Source organism: Peromyscus eremicus, chromosome 3 (genome assembly GCF_949786415.1).
Source record: "Peromyscus eremicus chromosome 3, PerEre_H2_v1, whole genome shotgun sequence".
Lineage (NCBI taxonomy): Eukaryota > Metazoa > Chordata > Mammalia > Rodentia > Cricetidae > Peromyscus > Peromyscus eremicus.
Genome location: NC_081418.1, coordinates 44319594 through 44339291, shown reverse-complemented (window position 1 = coordinate 44339291; position 19698 = coordinate 44319594). Strand labels below are relative to the sequence as shown.

At 44.0% G+C, this 19698-nt stretch overlaps 1 protein-coding gene across 3 annotated transcripts in view; it reads left to right on the top strand.

Moving 5' to 3' along the window:
* The window catches only part of Chchd3 (coiled-coil-helix-coiled-coil-helix domain containing 3), a 278206-nt gene extending 261331 nt beyond the window's left edge, over window positions 1-16875 (top strand). Inside the window, exons 7-8 of one of the 3 annotated variants that reach the window (XM_059257530.1) lie at window positions 5965-6100; window positions 16590-16875. In XM_059257530.1, the coding sequence (XP_059113513.1) occupies window positions 5965-6100; window positions 16590-16613 (160 nt within the window). In that variant the 3' untranslated portion in view covers window positions 16614-16875. Of the gene's footprint in view, window positions 1-5964; window positions 6101-8737; window positions 8919-16589 lie in introns of those variants that run through there. The other 2 variants (XM_059257529.1, XM_059257531.1) reach the window with 2 other exon arrangements.
* Window positions 16876-19698: the final 2823 nt, after the last annotated feature.

Sequence of the window (19698 nt, the reverse complement as noted above, 5' to 3'; positions counted from 1 at the left end):
TGGATGAACCCAGGCCATGGAACTCCATATAGGTTCAGTGGTGCTAGCAAAATGCTAAGAGTGGTGACTGGAGTTAACTTTGCTCCTGAAAAGAAGCTGGGCTACAAAGTGCCACAGTGTCAGAGGGCATTGTTCTCTACCAGCTGCCCGCCCCAGTAGCCAGTATGTGGACACATGCTGTTGAACTTGACTCCTCCTCTGTCCTTCCTGGCCCTGTCAACTCCGAGTGCCCCCAATATTAATTAATAAGAAAGGAGAAATACACTGCAGAATTGGACATGTTCTTATGCATCCAACATTCTCATCATGTAGTACTTTGACACTTAGGGGATGCCAGGTCATCTGATCTGGGTGGGGTAGGACCACATTGCTCCTTACAGCATCTTTGGGCCTTTTGTTCAGGACTGTAAATACAGAAAGATTGGCGTTGCTTTCTTTTCCCTCCTTCCTGGTCACCTTTCTCTTGTGGATCCAGATTACTGAGTTTGGTTCTCACTTCTTTTTTCAAAGTCAGCAGATTAAAATTAAAACATTAAATATTAAAGTACTTGGAGCTAGATGTTTATCCTTCAAGCACTAGGTTTACAGAATAGAACTCTTTGTAAGTCAGGTTTCATCCCTCTGGATTCCTAGGAGGCTAGTTCCAGATCTCAACACATACTAGTATCCTTACTCAGATAGCCAAGTTTCTTATGTAGAACGACTTAGTATTTGCGTGTTACATGTATATCCTTCCTGAAACTTTCAGTTACCCCTAGATTGTATAATACCCAACACAGTGTTGGTGATACCTGTAAGTACTTGTTAGCCAGAAAAACTTTCTTTGGTGCAGGCGTTTTGTTTTGAGGCAGTCTCCATAACCCTCACTGACCCTACCACACCAACCTCCCTGCATCCCAGGTGCTGGAATTGCAGGTGTGTGCCAGCACTTTGCTTAGATAGATGCATTTTTTTCCCCAAAAATATTTTCTCTCTGGCATTGGATAAGTCTCCAGATGTGGAATACTGACTCTCTCCTGTGTACATCTACCCTGGGTAGTTTCCCTTAGGACACCCAGGCTGACTGTCTTGTCTAATGGTGTGCACTCATTACAAGTAGTGGTCTTTCTGTCAGCCTAGCTGATCTGTTAAACTAGGTCAGTGTTTCTCAACCTGTGGCTCTCAGTCCCTTTGGCAAAACTCTTATGTATGTCCAAAAATATTTACATTATGATTCATAACATTAGCAAAATTACAGCTATGAAGTAGCAACAAAAATAATTTTCTGGTTGGGGCACCAGAACCTGAGGAACTGTATTAAAGGGTCACAGCATTAGGAAGGCTGAGAACCACTGAACTAAGTGCTTAGCCGGTTGTAGTCAAGATCCATGCTACTTAATGTTAGGCTGGCAGAGGCTATGGGCTATTTTTGTGTTGTGATAATAGACAGCAGCAGGGTAGTTAACATTGCATTAGTAATAGTTGTTGTGGGGAGCATCTTGAATTGTTAGTTTTCAAGACATTGCATCACAAGATGTATGTGAGAACAAATGGAAAACAAAGCAGGCACCTGTTAGCAGTATTTGGCCTCTAATACATAATTATGGAAATTTGAGTAAAGCTCAGATAAGAGGCATCATTAATGAAATGGTTAGCAATTATTAAGAATGCCAGATATGCTTGAAATTAAGTTTGTTTTTCAGATCTCTCAATATTAGGAAGAGGCTATTTATATTTTATTGTGAAAATTAGTATTAAGATACTATAAGGTAAAGTACAATGAAAATGTAATAAACGATGACTGCATTTTAAATCCTTTTCATTGAATTTTATGACATTATTATGAATGATAAGAGATAGTAACATATCATTTAAGTATTGGTGGTGAGCATACATAGACTTAGTGTTGCATTTTGAAAGAAAAGCAGCACTGCTGACCACTGGGCTAACATCTAAAGAACAGTCGGTATAATTTAATGATAGCTTTTGAGCTGGGCCTTAAGAATGAGAGGTTTCCCTTCACGACCATGTTACATGAAACATCTGACCTCATGAAAGATGCATTGGTGGGTCCTGGTAAGAAAACAGTGTTGCCTTTCGCATCAGATATCTCATTAAGTCATATTTTCTCCCCCTCTCCCGAACACACCCCCAGTAGTTTTTCATCTTAGTGTTGTAGCCCTCTCACAGGGTACTTCCTGGTTAACGTACAAGGAAACGATCCTCTTTGTGTCTGTGCTCACAATGAATGACTCTTGTGTTCCCCAGAGCTTTGAGAATTCTGACTGCTGATTGTCACCACATGACTTCTTCTGAACTATCTCCATATATTTCCTTCTCTGAAGTTACCGTATTATATGTACCATTTATATTAGCAGAACTAAAAAGATGGATAAGTAGTTTCTTCGGAATCTAAAGCTCTGACTCACATCAAAGAAGATTCACAAACATGAAAGTGGGAGAGCCATCAGTGAGGCCCCGACAGCCAGAGAACTGGTAACCAAGTGTCACTGTGTTTGAGGGTCTGAGAGGGGCTTCTAGGTACTGCTTACATAAGCCTCAGCTGTACCCAGAGTGTTTTCCCTCCCTTTGACCAGTTAATTCATCCTTCATGAAAATCTCCTAAGGAAATAACCTGACATGGTAGTGATAATTTTATGTCCATCACCAGGTGGTTGGAACCCTTGGAAAATTAGAAACAGCCTGATTCTCTGTCTGGTCTTTTTTCCAGGGGATCAATTACGGGCTTGTTGTGAGTGTAATAAGAAAAACCTCTGCGTTTTTTTATTTTCCTAGATGCTTTTTAATATTGCCATGAAGCATTAGCTGAAAAAGGGAAAGTCTTGCTGGCTCCCAAATGCCACAGGAAGAAGAGGGCCCTCCTGGGGTTTTGTTCTGTGGTCTCGAATTTGGGGCTCCAGTCCTCCCTCCCCTTGCGTCTCCCCTCCAGCCCCTTGGCCATGCACTGAAGATATGGATGGGGTGAATCTCAGCACTCAGGAGACAGAGGCAGGTGGATCTCAGAGTTCAAGGCCAGCCTGGTCTACATACCAAGTTCCCAGAATAGCCAAGACTACATAAAGAGACCCTGTCTCAAAAAAAAAAAAAACAAAAAACTACAACCCCAAAAAAGTAAAAGAAATGAAAGAAGAGAATGGGTTCTATTAAAAGGTCCCAATGATCACATAAGCGAAAGAAGAAAAGAAAGAAGAAGAAAGAGAAGTGTTTTTTGTTATTAACAGTCCCCTTTGCATAGCTGTCTCCCTTACCACTGTCCTGTGTTTTCCAGATTTGTACTCATCTTGCTTGTTATCTTGTCACTTATCATCCCTTCATTCAGCTTTTCTTAAATTGTTTAAATGTCCTTTTCAACTAAGATTTAATTTTCCAACCTAAATATCTTGGGATTCTGCCTTTTCTTATTTTTGCCTAATAGTGGCTTTTTCCTTCAGCAGGCACGAAAGCAGTCAATAAAAGTCAATTGCTGACTCTATGATTATATGAAGGGTTTCTCATAATGCATATTGGAAATGTCTTTGAAGCCCTTTTCCTGAATGGAAGGTGCCATGGCTTGTGCTTTATGGCCTTCTAATGTTGGATGGTAATCTCATTTAGCATCTTCCAGAGTGAAAACAGTGCATTAGGACAGCATAACGTGCCCTGCAGATCAATACGGAAGCAGATCTGTGCCATTCAGATGAGTCCAAGAGAAATGGACCCGAGTCAGTGGAGGAACTGGGGGCCAATTATGCTGATTTCCACTGTTCTTTCCCCCACTCTGCATCTAGTCATCAATACAGGTTAAAATGTATACCAAAAGGATTTCAGATGATGGCCACACAGAGAACAGACTACCAGACAGGAAATCAAGGGCTTGGAAAGCGAGTACTCATATTGATTTGTGGTGATAAAAGTATATTTTGATACACTTCAAACCATAAATAACTTGTGGACTTGAACCTGCATGACTGAGTGCTCAGCTCAGGGTCAGTGCTTATGACTTGCATTGCTGCTTTCTAAAGAGGGAGTGGCATTAATGAACTGCCTATTGCAATAGTCTTGAGAAAAATATAGACATATGTGTGTGTAAACATACAGTGTGTGAGTGTGTTTGCTACCTGTCTGTTACTGGTGAAGGGCCGTGGGTCTGCTCAGGCCTGTTTTTGTTCCCCACTGCCTTTCTGCCCCTAGACTTGGTCTTCTGTCCGCACTGGGACAGAAGCTCGATAGCTCAGCTCTCTGTGTGAGTCGTCAGCATTGTTGGCCATGTATTTGCCGCATTCAGCTGACTTGATGCGTAGTCATACTGTATTCATCATGTACCCAGACCCGAGTCTTACTGTCATCACTTGGTCAGTGGTTTTCTGAGGCTGTCTTCTGGAAGCACAGCTGACTCCTTTTTGATGCTGATGTTCATTTGTCGGGGATTAGGGAAGCTCAGGTCCAGAAAAATCCACGGACGCCCAGAGCATCAAAAGCTTAAAAAGAATCGAAACCCCTGGAGTTGGACTTAAAATCTGTTCTCAGGTATTAGACAAAGTAGTAAAGTACTGAATGAAAAAGTAAACAGTGTTAGGTAAAATCTATGGATCATTTTCCCCTGTACATCTACTTCCTTTCTGGGGTAGTGGGAAGAAGATTCCCTCAAGGACAGTCAAGTGGTTTGTATTTCCACTCCAGCAAAGCATACATTAGCTTATCATGTTGGGTAAAAGTAATGAGGAAGCAAACTGTCACCCAAGGGTTTCCTTATTGATGGGAAATATCCCCCTGTGTTCTCTGGGGCTTTTGTGTTTAGAACCCATTAAACTTAAAGTAATGCTACTTCAGGGATGTATGGAAATAACACATTTAAATTTCAGACAGAACTGATAAGACTGGAAGCATTTTTTTATTAAACAAACTAATTTAAAAAAACACAAATTCCTAGATTAATGATTGTTTTGCGTATTTTCTCTCTCTGTGGTTAGTCTATAACTCAAGTTCTCCTGTCATACAAACAAGAATATTTTCTGTTTGTATAATTCATTTGGCTTATTATTTTCAAGTGTGTATTATAAGCTTTGTGGAAGCAATTATGTTTGGCATGGCATGTTCACTGAGAGCAATCCAACTAAAATCTGAGACTTGTAAATATAATAGCGAAAATTTAACCTGGAGGACTTTTAGATGTTTACCCATTTTTATTCATTCAACAAGCTTATTGTATGGCTTCTATATAAAGTATCTACATTGAATAGTGAATGTCACAAAGAAAACAAACATAGTTCCTTGGAATTTACATTCTGGTAAATGTAGGCTGGTGGATTGCACTCAATGATTGTATAGTCCGTGACATGGGCAGTGAAAGCGTGGACTGTGTGGAGCAGAAAACTAGTGTGAGTTCTTCAAAGCAGGTTACACAGTTACGCATTGACAGGTGAGTAGATAGTTTTCAGTTACATTTGCAAGGGTGAGAATTTGGGTGCTAAGCATCTCCCAGCTCACAAGCAGTTTGTGACCACAGATGTGAGACCTGACACTGGACCCTGAGCATAATTTACCCAGGCTGCAGCAAGGGCTAAAGGCAGGCAGGAGCCTGATCAGTGTCTGCTAGCCTTGTATGTCATTAAAGAAGCAATAGAGAGCAGCTTGATGGACTACAAAGTACCCTCTGGGTGGCCTGTGGAGAGGGAGAGACGGGGCTGTAGACACAAAGACCAGAGGTCATTGCTTGGATCCAGGAAGTGTAAATACTTGGGATTTCTGTAATAACAGTGAGTATGGAAGACCATACTGCAGGGGCCAGAGCTTCATGACCTGCTGGCTGTGGTGTGCCAGAGAGAAGTTGGGCCTGGCAGATTTCTGACTTGCCAGACCAGGCTGTAGAGCAAGGGCAGTGGTGTCATTTTCAGGACTAGGCTTGTGTGTTTTATTTAGTCTTTAACCTTGACCCTTACAGTGACTGAGGATGCCTTGTCTCAGTTATCTTTGTTTTATTTTCAGACGGTATGAATATCATCCAGTCTGTGCAGATCTGCAGACCAAAATCCTCCAGTGTTACCGCCAGAACACCCAGCAGACCCTCAGCTGCTCCGCTCTGGCCAGCCAGTACATGCACTGTGTCAACCATGCCAAACAGGTGGGTGTGTGTGCTGACTGGACACCTGAAAAACAGAAAGCCCAGTTGTCACTGGGCAGTGGTGAGGACCTAACATGTGGGAAAGCTTTCTAAACTCAGCTGTTCCTCATCAAGAATGTCTGTAATCAGTTGGTTAGCTCATAAGTTCTATCCAGTTCACTATCAGAAGAGTCCAGATTCTAGCTAGGCCTAGTGGTTCAGGCATGTGATCCTAGCTACTGGAGGCTGGGGCAGGAGAACCTCACATTCAAGGACAGCCTGAACAACTTCATGAGAGCCTCTCTTAAAGTAAAAAGTAAAAGAAGAGTGTAAGTGCTTGCCTGACATGCTCCAAGTCCTGGGTTCGAGACCCTGTGCCAGAAGAGTTAAGCGCTCCTGAATTCTCTCTGTGCAGGGAGAAAAATATATTAAAAATGTACTTTATTGTTCTGAACCTTTCATCTTCTAATGATTCCAATGGTTATATCCTCATGGTTAATACCTCCCATTCCTAAGCCACTATTCAAAGCCAGCATGGAAGAAGGGTATAAATTAAGGAGCTAGCAAACTTGCAGTCTATAAGTAGTAGGAGGTCTAGCAAAAATAAAAGAAATCCATCCTTCAGTCACTAATCATTCCCCAACAGTTGGTAGAGCCCTTTAGAGCAGTGTCTTAGTTAGGGTTTCTCTTGCTGTGAAGAGACACTATGACCACAGGAACTCTTACAAAGGAAAACATTTAACTGGGGCTAACTTACAGTTTCAGAAGTTTAGTCCATTATCATCATGGCAGGACATGGCAGGTGCAGGCAGACTTGGTGCTGGAGACAGAGCTGAGAGTTATACATCTTGATCCATAGGCAACAGAAGGAGTCTGTGACACTGGACGTAACTTGAGCATGTAAGACCTCAAAGCCCACCCCCACAGTGACACACTCCAACAGGCCACACTTATTCCAGCTAAGCCACACCTCCTAATATTGCCACTCCCTATGAGGGCCATTTTCTTTTAAACCACCACAAGCCGGGGGACACGCTCTCACACTCACACACCTGAGTCATATTTAGGAAAGGATTTCCCTCTTTTCATATGCTTCATGATCCTTCATAACTGCATAATATGACACTCATAACATGCATAGTTTCTCTTAATTTATGTGCTTTAGAAAGTTAATGATATCCATACAGCAAATTAACAATTTTAACAGGTCACATAATTGCTTTATAGTTGGGTGCATATGGTTTGGAAAGACATAAATTGTTGGAAACTTTTGTTCTTTCTTCTGACAAACTCCCTAGAATTGATCTTTTTACCTATCTAAATCTAGTGTTTGAGTTACACAGCATGCCTTCTTATAGCCCAGTTTGCTCCAGTTATAATAATACCACTTAGTGTAAATTTCCAACAGTCCATAAATATCTGAAAGGAGGGTTGCTATTGTGTAACATTAAGTGGGAAAAATGTAATCAAGATTTAAAAGCCCGTGTTGTCTTAAAAAGCATTGTGGTTTGCTTTTGTCTGTTACTTGCTCATATCGGTACTTGCGTAACTGAGTTATGCCGGGATTCTTTTCTTTACAGGTCTTGCTAGAGGTAATGCTGCTGATTTTAAGTTAGTGCTTGTTATTTGTCATAAACAGCCTCTGATGAGCTCTTAAGTCCCCGACCTTCAATAGCAATACTACCTGAGCACTTGGGACTTACAGGTTGGCTCATGGATTTTTCTAATCAGATAATAGAGGCTTGTGGAGGTGGCACGGAGTCATCAATAGAAAAGGTGGCTGTGTCAAGGTGCATGTTTTAAGACTGGTGTCTAACACGTGTGCCTATTTCCACAGTGTGATTTCTGGTACTGCTGAAGTGGCAAAGCACGTGCCTTGGAGCATTGGCTCCACCCTTGACTGGTGAGATCTTGTTGAATCACACTTAGTCCTGTGGTGTCATTGGATCCTATTTATGGAATTAAACAAAATAAACTCAGTGTGCAACCAGTTAATACATGGCACACAGTGCAGTCGAGGGGAGAGTCTGGTGGGTCTGGGTTTGTCACCACGTCCTGTCTCTTACTAGATCCTGGCCTTGGGCTTTGATTTCAGTGAACTGGGTGATTTTTGTGATGGCTTCACTTGTGCAGAATACTCAGTCCACTGTCATTTTTCTCAGGTTCAGGATCATCAAGTAGGAAAATCATGAAATGATACTAGTGATTGAAAAAGAGACCCACCTTCCTTCCCACTCACTTCCCAGCCTGCCATGTGGTTTATTACTTGCAGCTAGTCTGATTAGAGTATCTAGTATTTCACAACTCTATGTTCAGTTATTTGGAAGTGGATGGTAGCTGAGTAATATCAAAAAGATGAAAATCTTGCCATAGGTTGAACAGCACTGAAATAGCTAAGAACCGTGAAACACAGACCCTTTCATTTCTTCAGGCTTTAGGATTTCAAGGTCACTTCAACATCTACTCTTACATGTTTTTTATGACACTCTGAGATGTAAATAGAAATGGTTTCTTTTACCATTTTGCAGTTGAGAGTGTTGAAACCCAGGGATGTCATGATGGTAAATTTAACAACTAGTTCAAGATGTAACATGCCATGAAAACAAAACAAAACAAAAATTTTCAAGATAAACTAAGTGATATTTGTTTTTGGAGCAGGTGAGTTTAAGAAGAGACATCTATCATCCACAAATACAAGTTGAGACAGTGAGGGAAAATGAAAACAGTAATAGCAAAATGAACATTGACAGGCTGCTGAAACGGACACGTAGGACATGAGGTGATAGTGCCCATGATCAAGGAGGCCACTTGCCTGCTCCGTGAAAGGCCATACCATGTTGGCAGCAGGGACCTGGTATGTATCACTGGCAGCTGTCACCCTCTGGTACAAGGCTGCCCTTACGCTCCCTGTGAAGAAAATCTCACCTCGGGATCCCAGTTCTGCCCCCTTGTTAGAAGAAAGTTTGTCAGTACACAGCGTGCTCCCTCCTAGCCTTCCAGGTAGGTCCAGAGAACGTACTGGACAGGGACAAGACAGCAGCCATTAAGTCTCACTCCATTTCCAACACTGTACAAGGGTTCCCCATGTGGAATCATTACAATAGTCCACTCCACTTTTATGTGACTCATAAGGTTGAGCTTTCACAGGTCCCTGGGGTGCTGTTGGGAAGACTAATAGATTTTACTGGTAGGAAAATTTCCGGATGTTCCTTAGCCTTACTTTTCCTTTCTTCCCATTCCTCCACTCACTGACATTAATCTTCAGCTATTCTTAAACAGTTCCTTGTGGTTTGACGGGAGACGTTTAGACTTATTGTCAGTGTATTAAGTTATGTATTCTTTATGAGGGTAAAAAAGACACTAAATTGCTCTAATATTATTTCTAAGTTGTAAAAGCTATTGGCTAGCTATTTAAGTACAGCATTTAAAATGGAGCATCAGTTGACATAGACTTATATCTCCCCCATACCTGCTTAACCTGCTAACTTTCTAAGCTTCCCAATATTGAATTTCCCCTTCTTGTCGTTAAAGCCTGTTTCCCGTTTAGTCTTGCCACACCTGACTTATATGGGACTTTGTAAACAGGGAAGAGAATAAAAATCCAGGAGTAAATAATATAAAGTGTCCCCAACATCTTTTTTCTTTTTCCATCTTTTTTTTTTTTTTTTTTTTTTTTTTTTAGATAGAGTCCTCTGTGTGTGCATCCCTAGCTGGCCCCAAATTCACCATGTGTACCAGACTGCCCTCAGACTCACAGAGATCTGTCTGCCTCTGTGTGCTGTGTGCTGGGATTAAAGGGGTATAGTACCATACCTGGCACTCCAACTTCTATTTTGGAGGTGGGAGTTGTTTGTTTGTTTTGAGACAGGGTTTCTCTGTATGAAAGCCCACGCTGTCTTGGGACTTGAACTCACAGAGTTCGGCCTGCCTCTGCCTCTGCTGGGATTAAAGATGTGCACCACCACCGCCCGGCTTCAACTTCTAATTTTTAAAGTGAAGGAGGGCTGGCTTATAGATCAGCATTATATTCCCTGTAGCATTTCGCTGCCTTAACATCTACCTACAGTGTTGTAGGCAAGAATTCTAAGCATTTTAGCATTTTCTCAGCCCTGTTGCTATTCACAGAAAAGCAAAAAAACAAAAAACAAAAAAAACAACAACAACAACAACAAAAAACTAATGTGATTCTCCTGGAACAGTCTGTGTTCACCTGATGGTAGGGATATTGGGTAGTGCTTTTGCCCCTGTTCCAGATTATTCACGTGACTAATACTTTAGTTTTTTTTCTTGCTGAACTGAGGGCTTGAAGCTCTATCTACAAGAGCTTATACTGCATTCATGATGGAGAGCAAGAGGTAGATATAGGCTCAGGAGGCATCGTCTATTTAGTAGTAGCATCTTCATTTTGTGGTTTCTAGGTTTTCTAGGTTTTAGTGCCTTTACCTCCTGGAATTTGCTGTCAGCTGCCCTTGTGACTCGTCTGCTGCTGTGTGGCCTCAGCTACATACCCTGTCCTCACGTTTACGTTCCTGACAATCAAGGTGATCCAATGACCAGAGAGGCTAGAAACAGTTCAGTTTCTCCAGAGCCAGCAAAGGGAAAACCGGCCATCCCCAGCTGCCTGCCAAAGCATAGCCTGCCAGCTAAGAACTCCATTACAAAACGCTGCCGCCTTAGCCAGCACCGGGCTCCTAGTGTACCGGGATACCTCTTACTCTATGAGACGTAGTCCTTAGGAGGTGAGGGGCTTTGGAGATGCAGTAAGAGTACATGATGGGAAGAATCAGGACCAAGAGTTTCCCAAGGGTCTGGGGTCTGCATAGGGCTTGAAGTCAGATAGCAGGGCAGTCAGAGGTCCATAAACTCGGCAGAGACTTAAATCATTACATAGGGAGTAGGCTGGTAGCCAAATACCTTTTTCTTGAGACCCGTTCTCCCTGCTGAACTGTTGAGATCAGAGAGGGCCCTGGCTACAGAGAGAATGTAGAGTCAAGACCTTGACCAGTGAGGCTAGATCTCAATGTGGTATTATACTTCCCAAAACTAATGTTCCCCGTCCTCTCATTTATAAAATATAAATGAAATTTCTAGTGTTGGTTAATTCCAAAATAGAGGACTACAAGATCAGCAGGTATGGAGGAATTTGTCTAGGCAAAATTTCTTCAGCCTTCTTAAGGACACTAAATTTTACCTTCCCTGTAATTTGGACTTGTGTTCAGCTGGGCTTCAAAATGTTCCCCTATGATTTTGAGCCTGAAAAGGTCCTGGAAACAGGTTGGCCGTGACTTGGAAATCCAGGCTCTTGAGGAAAAAACCTAATGTCAGAGCAGTCTGTTTCATAGCTGTGTGAAGTGAGTTCTCCGTGACATGTCAGCCAAGCTCTTGGAGCTGGAGGACGAGGACGTGGAGGTCGGGGGCCCAACCTCATCTTCTCCTTTCCACAGTTCCAGAGTGGGAATTTGCCATATTCCAGCAGAGTCCACCCCCTGCTCTGCATTTCAAACCCAGGAGGCCACAGACACGTGTGAACCTCACAGTCTCTGAAAAGTGTTGAAAATGCACATGCCCATCCTCCCCCTTGAAGATTCTGAATTGGAAGGTTAGAAGTGGGGTTCAGACACCCCAAACTTTCACCAAATCCTGCAGATTCTGTCTGTTTTCTTTCATGAGAAGGTAGGTCACTGTCACTAGCTACCAGTCCAGACCACCTAGCAGCAGCAGTCTAAACTCACTATCCCTAGGAAAGCATCTAAACTTAGTCTCTGAAGCAATGGGAAGAAGGCAGAAGCCACTTCAGTGGAAGTGCTCTCCTTCTGCCCTCTCATGCCCTCTGAAGCTGCAGGTGGTCGTGGGTGAGGAGTCACCTAGCACTCACAGCAGGTGCCAAGAGAAGAGCACTGAGCCTATCTCTAGGCTAACATCACACTGACAGTTCTCAGGTCCCCTGCCTCTAGGTTGAGGAGCCCATCTAGTGTAATAGAAAGCACAAAGATAAACCGAGGTCAGCCTTGCAGGAAGGCCCCTGACGACATGTTTTTATTACGTTCCATGCATTCTGTATCATCACCTAGTGTCGTTTGTTAATCTTGGAGCTGGGCTGCTGTACACAGGATGATCCCACTCACTCTGCAGAGTGGCCGCCTGTGGAGTGGCCACCTGTCAGGTCTGAAGCTGTTCAAGCCAGCTGAGTTCCAAACGTTCATGCCCCCCAAGCCCTGTCTATCCTAGGAATCTATTTCTCACCTGCTTTCCAAGAGAAATACATTGCTTTATGACATTTTCTCTTTTTAAAAAAAATTGAATTTAATATATTACCATGGTGCTAGATTTTCATTTTTCTTAATAGGTATTTTATTCCTAGGGCTCATCTTCCAAGAGTTTTAGCTACAGTCTGTTAATGTTTTGTCTGCTTTTGTGGCAAATTGTATAAATAGTTAATTACTTGTGAGTTAATTTGAATGTCACACAGAGACAAGGATGATATGAACGAGATCCAGGCAAAGTTGACTGGTGTCTTCTACAAAAACAGGAAGAACAAAGCATGACCCTGACTGGAAGGAACAGACACTGAGACCAAAACTAGTTAGTTCAGCAGACTTCCAGATCGTGAGGAACAGCACCCAGGCAACTGGCTTCTCAGAAGCTGGATGTATAGAGTGTTCTTCCTTCTTTCCTCACCCACAGTCCTCTTTGGGTTTTTCCCTATCACAGATCTGTTCCTTTGCACCCCTGCATTTCCTGTCTTTCCTCAGTGAAAACTCCATACTGAGGCTGTGCCTAACTCAGGACCTGCTGCTCTGTTAGCACCACCACCCCCCACCACCCCATTATGAAAACCTTCCTATGTCCACACCTAATCCTACTGGATCTGAAACCTTGGGGAGATTCCGGGTAGCTCCCATCTAGGGACACACAGACTCTGGGTGGTCTCTTTTAAAATCCCATTCTCTCTGTAATGATTGCTTAGCAATACAGGTTTGCTTTTAAAGTCCTTTTAAATCTACTGAGAGAGCCAGTGGCTTTTCATTGCTAGGGTAGTCAGCCTCTGCAAGAAAGCTGAGATTCAGAAACTGGCTGACTAGACGACTGTGTAACAAAAATATTTGAGAAAAGCGCTTGAGATCGTTTTAATAAGTGGAAACGAGACACCATCTTGGGTCTCCAGGGGCACTGTTCCTGTTTGACAGTGTGAGCTCATCAGTGGCTGGAACTGAAAGAGATTTTGGAAAAGAGCAGTGTTGATGCCTGAGCCATTCACTCCTTTTGGTAATTTGTGCAGCTATTTACAAAAGGCGTTTCTGCAGACCCAGATATGTGAATGGGGAGCAGCAGCGAGGAATTCTTTCTCCACATTAAGATTAAGTGTTAGCATTTCTTTAAATGAAAGCAGCGGGTTTTTTTTTAATATAGCTTGCAAAGCTTCCCCTCCATTCTTTAGGGAATTTCCAATGTTAATTTATGCAGTGTTAATTTATGCAGTGTTGAAATCCAACCCAGCAGCATCTAGATACAGAAGATGCAGAGATGGGACAGCCTGAGAGGTGCAGTGTAGACCTGTCAGTCCTGGGGCTCCCTCCAACCATGGCCCTGACCCTAGCCTTCAGCAGGTCTCGTTTGCACAGCTGTGATAGTAATAACACAGAATGTTTATCAGTGTATTCATCTTTTTAAAATCCCAACTTGCTGTTGTATTTGTTACTGTCTCTGACAGCAGTGGGGCCATTTCGTAGCATCTCTGCCACCCTTTGGTAGAAGCTAAGTGCATTGTGACAGCAGGTGTATAGACCAGCCCCTCAGCTTTCCACTGAGCCATTGTGCCGTCTCTGAGGGATTGGAGTTTAATATGTGTGGCAGGGTGTGTGGTGAGCGTGAGTACAGTGTACTATGCATCTGTGGTCCTGTGTTCTAATGGGTTCTAATCTCCATTCAGGCCGGGCCCAGCTTGTCTTTCTTCTGGAAAGTCTACCATTGCTAGCATTTGACTGAAAATTACTCATCTGTAATTGCTCAGGGTTGAAGAGAAAAGAATGGCTAAAATAATCTATGAGCCCTCGGAGAACCCTTTAACTATGGCTCTCATTGTGTTGCACTAGCTGCAGATTATGTCACAACACTGAAAAGAGGCATACTGTCACCTAGCTGTATGGGGAGAGACAGAGCCATGTGATCCAGACCTGGCAGATGCCACAATGCTTAAGGTTCCCATGACCTTATATGTGGGGTCCATGACCCCCAATGCAGAGTGGCCATAGAGTATCACTCAAAAGAGGCACTCTCTCCAGTAGCCAGAAGCCCTAAATGGGCTCAATATAGATCTGCTTCAGACTGGCTTCCATAGTGCATGTAGTAAAGAACTGGGCGGTGAGGTTGTCTGCATATTGGGTATTTACAGAGTATCCACCTGGGTAATTGGAGATTTACACAGATCAAGTTAAAAAGAGGTGAGCCTAGAAGAAATGCTATGACACTGTGACAGTGGCAGACAGGGTCTAACTTGCACAGTTAGAGGTTTTATTTTGCCCACAAACCCAGTGCTGGTAGCAGTGCACTCATGTGCAGTGTGCGTTCTCCTGGCCCCTCTGCCGTGTGCAGTGTGCATTTTCCTGGCCCCTCCGCCATGTGCAGTGTGCGTTCTCCTGGCCCCTCCACCGTGTGCAGTGTGCATTCTCCTGGCCCCTCCACCATGTGGAGCTTTTGCTTCCTCTGCTTTGTCCTTCATTTTTTCTGGACCTGTGCTTTTCTAACTTCCTGTTTGACTCACTGGTTTGCCTGCCTTTGAGTCTATTCTTTAGTGCCCCATGTCCCCAGACCACATAGGGACCTATAATCACAGACCCTAGAATAATGAGATAACTGTCCATCCTGTGTTTCTAGGGCTCAAATCCCCTGTTTGTTCTTCTACTCTTTGTTCTCCATTTTCTGTATCTCCCGCCCCCCCCCCCCATCCTCTTTGTCTTAAATCATTTGACCCTTCTTCCTCAACCTGTAACTTCTTTCCAAAGAGTCCTGTAGGAATGCCTCATCAAAAATCAGTCCACAAACTGAAAACTAAATTTATCTTGTGCTTTTTTGTTCCCCGAGTGTCCCCTCCCACACCCCGTCGCTAAGGGCCTCCTGAACCTCTTCTCACTGCCCTCTTTTCTTCTCTGGGCTTCTTGTGCCTGTGTTTTCCTTCTTGCTTGGTTTCTAGTCCAGTCTGCTGGGTCTTCTACCTCCACACTCCCCTCTGTTGAGTTCACTGTGCCAAGGATGCTAGGCTCAGTTTCATGACTGCCATTCTCCTATTTACATAGCATTGGTTGGATACCCGTGTGTTTCCAGTGGCCAGCAGGAAGCTTGTCCACCTCATGTCCATGCTTGCCCTGCCTGGCTCCTCACTGTCCACTGCTGCACACACATCCCCGCCCCACCCACAGCCCAGGCTTTCTGTCCGTATTCTGACTGTCATGAGACACAGGGTGCAGTGCCCTCCTTCGTTGTAACCGTAGAGAATGCCCTCCATGCCAGGCAGAACTTTTGAACTCTTTCTTACCTTCCCTGAATGCAGTCTGAACAAAAACCTTCCCGTGTATGCTTTCTTCCTGGGCGAGGTTTTGGGTTTTTTTATTTTTGTTTTTGTTTTTACCATGTACATGTGTTTTCCGTAATAAACCCTAGCATATATTTAGCAAATAAGTAAAAAGTGGCAAATTATTACCATGTTTAGTCTCTCATTTCCCAAGGGTACATGTCTTAACTTTCCCTTGGCTCTTAACTAAATGCAGTGAGGACTCGGTAGCTGAGCTGGTGTCAGATGCAGGGACATGGAGCATGAGGACAGGATGCAGAGGCAGCTGCAGGCCTCACCTGCCCTCCTGGGTGGTTTTAAAACTCAAAGGGAGATGACTGCCTTTTCATTCTTAAGGCTCTATAAGAATGGGGGTGTGTGCCTCCTGCCCAGCTGGCTGCAGTTTCTGTTGGTGGTTCTTGTCTACGTCCCCGTTCCCATTACTTGGAAAGTGAAGAGAGCGCTTGCACAGTTTGGGAAGAGCCCTGTCTGTAGTGCTGCTGGGTGTTGCATATATGTGGACATCTGTATTCTCCCCAGAGCCAGGTGGTGTCTCTGAGCTTGGGCTTGGTTCGTAGATGAGATTCTTCCTCAAGAGCTGTTGGGTGTAACTGCTGTACTGTGCCCCACCAACTCCACACTGACTGCCTCAGCAAATTTCCCGGTCACTTGTAGCCCTGTTTCCAGATGTCCGTGGTAATGGAGCTGACCCACAGCTCCTCCCCACCATCCTCCAGACCATGTTCTTCCCCGATGCCGGTGGGTGGGTCATTTGGAGATTGGAATTGATGAAGCAGGGTGTTGCTCAGAGGCAGTGGTATTTTGAGATGAGAAAGCATATGCTTTGTTTCATAGTTTGGAAGCCGGTATTTGAAAAGCACTGTAATCATCCTAAATAGTTACTGCCATTTGTTTGCCCTTGCCTCCTGCTGGTAAAACTTAGACTTTCTGTTTCTTTTGCAGAGCATGCTGGAGAAGGGAGGATAAAGTTACCCCTGAGAACATGCAAAGCTCCTTCAACGTTAATTCCAGAGGTGGAACATTTTTCTTTTCCTAGTAAGAAAATGCCCCAATTAAAGAGAAGACCAGTAAAGACAGACAGGCATTGGAAAATGGACTCGACAGAATCATAACGTGTTTTGATCAACAGTTTCAGAAGCCAAGGTCTAGATCAGGATCAGTCATCAAAGAACACTGTTAAGTGTTAATGAAACCCTCAAATGAATAAAGAGAAAGGCGGTCCACTGCACCTTTTTGTACTCTGTTTCCAACTTCCACTGACATAAAATGTTCTCTTCACTTCAGGCTCCACCTTTTAGTGACCTCCACTCTGAGAAAGCTGGGAGGGGGGATGTTAAACTATTTCAAATGGAGAGACAGCAAGAAAGTACTGGGCTGGGGCAACAGTGTACACTCGCCTGGGCTGTGGGGCCTGGGTGTACGCTTCTCTCATTATATAGGAGCTATTTCATTGTAACTTATTATGGTGATCATGCAAGAAAGAAAGGAGAGAAAATGTACCTCTTTCACTGGAATAATGTTTATGATTGCAAGTGAAATAAGGCATTTTTATCAATATAAAGCGAACCTTGGCTTATGCAACCTCTGTAGTGAATACTGACAACTTCACTCACTATCAATAATAAATCTATTTTCTGACAAAGACTGGCATTTTAGCTAAGGCTTTGTGTGTTCTTTGGCTGGAGTAGAAGGTTTGGGTGGTGAATTGCACTGCCTTGCATTGCTGTTCATTTGCATTTACACCACAGCTCTCCACACATTCCCAAAGCTAGTTACAGAGCCACTCGGGTAGGTGATGCTTGCAGCTTGCCTCTTAGGTAGGGGGATTCAGGAAGATTTTACCAATGCATGAACCTTCCTTTCTTGGGGATGATGTAAGGTCTTTCTGCCTGGAGCCAGAAACAGTAGATAACCTTCGTAAGGGCCTTCCAACCCTGTGGAACCAGGAACGTGCTTTAACAATAACCAACCACTAGAGTTTCACAATTCATTGAAACTTCCTGATTGTAACTGCATATTCCAGGAGGATTGGAGAGATGCCCTCTTCTGGCCCCCAAGTTCACAAACCTACATACACACAGATGCACACATACATAAATAAAATTTAAATCCTTAAGAAAAAAAATAGACTATAGTAAGGTGCATCTGAGTTTGGCTTCCAGCTCTTCTGCCTGCCAACTATGGGAGGACCTTGCCTCCCCTCTACATCTGCCTCTCTTGATGTGGAAAGGGACCAGGGACCCAGTGTTCAAGCACATAAAGAGTTGGAACATTTACCACGTTTTGTGAGGCCTAGTAAATGTGGGTTTGCGTGACTTCAGGAAAGTGGTATTTGGAGTCAGGAACATTGAAAGATTACCCACGTGCCCAACTACTGTTCTTCTAGAGAAAGTTGGGGTGAACACCCCTGAGTGTGTGCGGCTTCTTGTTTATCCAGGTCCCTGTGTTGGCACCTTCAGAGTGGCATTGCTTCGTCAGATGGGAAACACCTGGAGACCTGATGTTGATTCTGAGTGACAGTGGAGACCCTCCCTCCATAATTACTGAGCAACCCTGTGATTGCTGTTTAATGAAGGGTTTCTGCTTCAGGTTCTTCTATTGGCTGGGTGGGTTGGTTTTAGCTTTTAATGATGCGCAGTCAGCTGGTTCATTGAAGTGTGACTGACGGAAGCCCGTGTAATTCAAGAAGCAGCATACTTCCATCCTGTCAGGATGGCATCCAGGTAACAACTGCCTGAGAGAAGTAATAGGTACACAGAAACAAATGTTTACACAGTGGCTTGCTGTAGTGTTTGCAAATCAGCTAACTTGCAAATTCCCTCCTATACTGTTTTGTTTTACAATTTGGAGCCAAGAACTTGGCACATCCCAGGTTGCCAGTCTTGTCGCTGGCAGGGGAAAGCAGCACTGAGGAGTCAGACAGCTAAAGCTGGGTAAGCCCGTGGATGGGGTGGCTTGTCGGGCCGTCTCTGGAACCACTAGCTGTTAACTTTCCGTAGATATGCATGGTGGGTGCAAGGGTGGAAAGGTAGTACTCGGAGGACATCAGAGGGTGGGGCGATGTCGTTTTCTAAATCTTTACAGACATCTCTATGTGTGGTTTCATAGCTGTGGCTGGGCCACCCTGAACTCTTAGGACACCCTGAACTGCTTGGAAAGAGTGTTGTGACTTAAATGAGGCTCCTGGAGTTCCTGTTAAGTAGAACTGATCTTAGACTACAGTAGTTTAGCTTGTCAAGTCGAGAATAAAGTGCCTAGAAGGATGCTTAGCGGGTACCACCCTCAACAAATCCCTGGTGAGCTTGCAGACCACAGCTGGCCTGGAGCTGCATGAGTCTTCTTTGAGAGGCATATGGCCTTCAGTCAGCTGATGAGACCCCTCTACAGCAGTCCTAAGCGGTATTTGGCCTAGTCTTGAACAAGCAGTCACATGGTTTAGAGTGGGGTGGGGGCATGCTTCAGCGTAAGGTATAATGGATGGCCTTTGACAAAAACCTACATGCCATGAGCCGTGAGAGCAGACCCCAGAGGAGTAAGTTCAACAGACCCATTATCTAACAGGAACTCTGGCTAATAACAACGCGCCATACTCATGGAAAGTAAGAGTAGAGCAGCTCACAGTTCAGAAGGGCAGCAGCAGCTTGTGGGGACCTGCCCCACCGGGAACTTAGGTCACCTGTGAAGAGGTGGCCTGGAACCGAGGAAAGGCAAGTGCGCGCCGCCGCTTGCCTGTTTCTCAGCCTCCCTCTTACCCTACCTGGAGACAATCAGACCCATCGGGGACTCAAGTCAAGTGAGAACTCGTTTATTGATAGGCAGTAAGCCTCTTTTATACCAGAAAACCTCAGAACCCTAGGAGGGGGTGAAGGAACCGACCAATCATTTTAAAGGTCACCCTATTTACAAGTTGTTTATGCCCTGACATCATCTCCTGTTTTTAGCATAAATAACTTGAGCTAATTTACTTCCTCACCGTTCGTCTCTAATCTCCATACAAACAACCCCAGCTAACTTCCTCTTAGCCATCCTTTGTATCTATTCTGTGCACAAA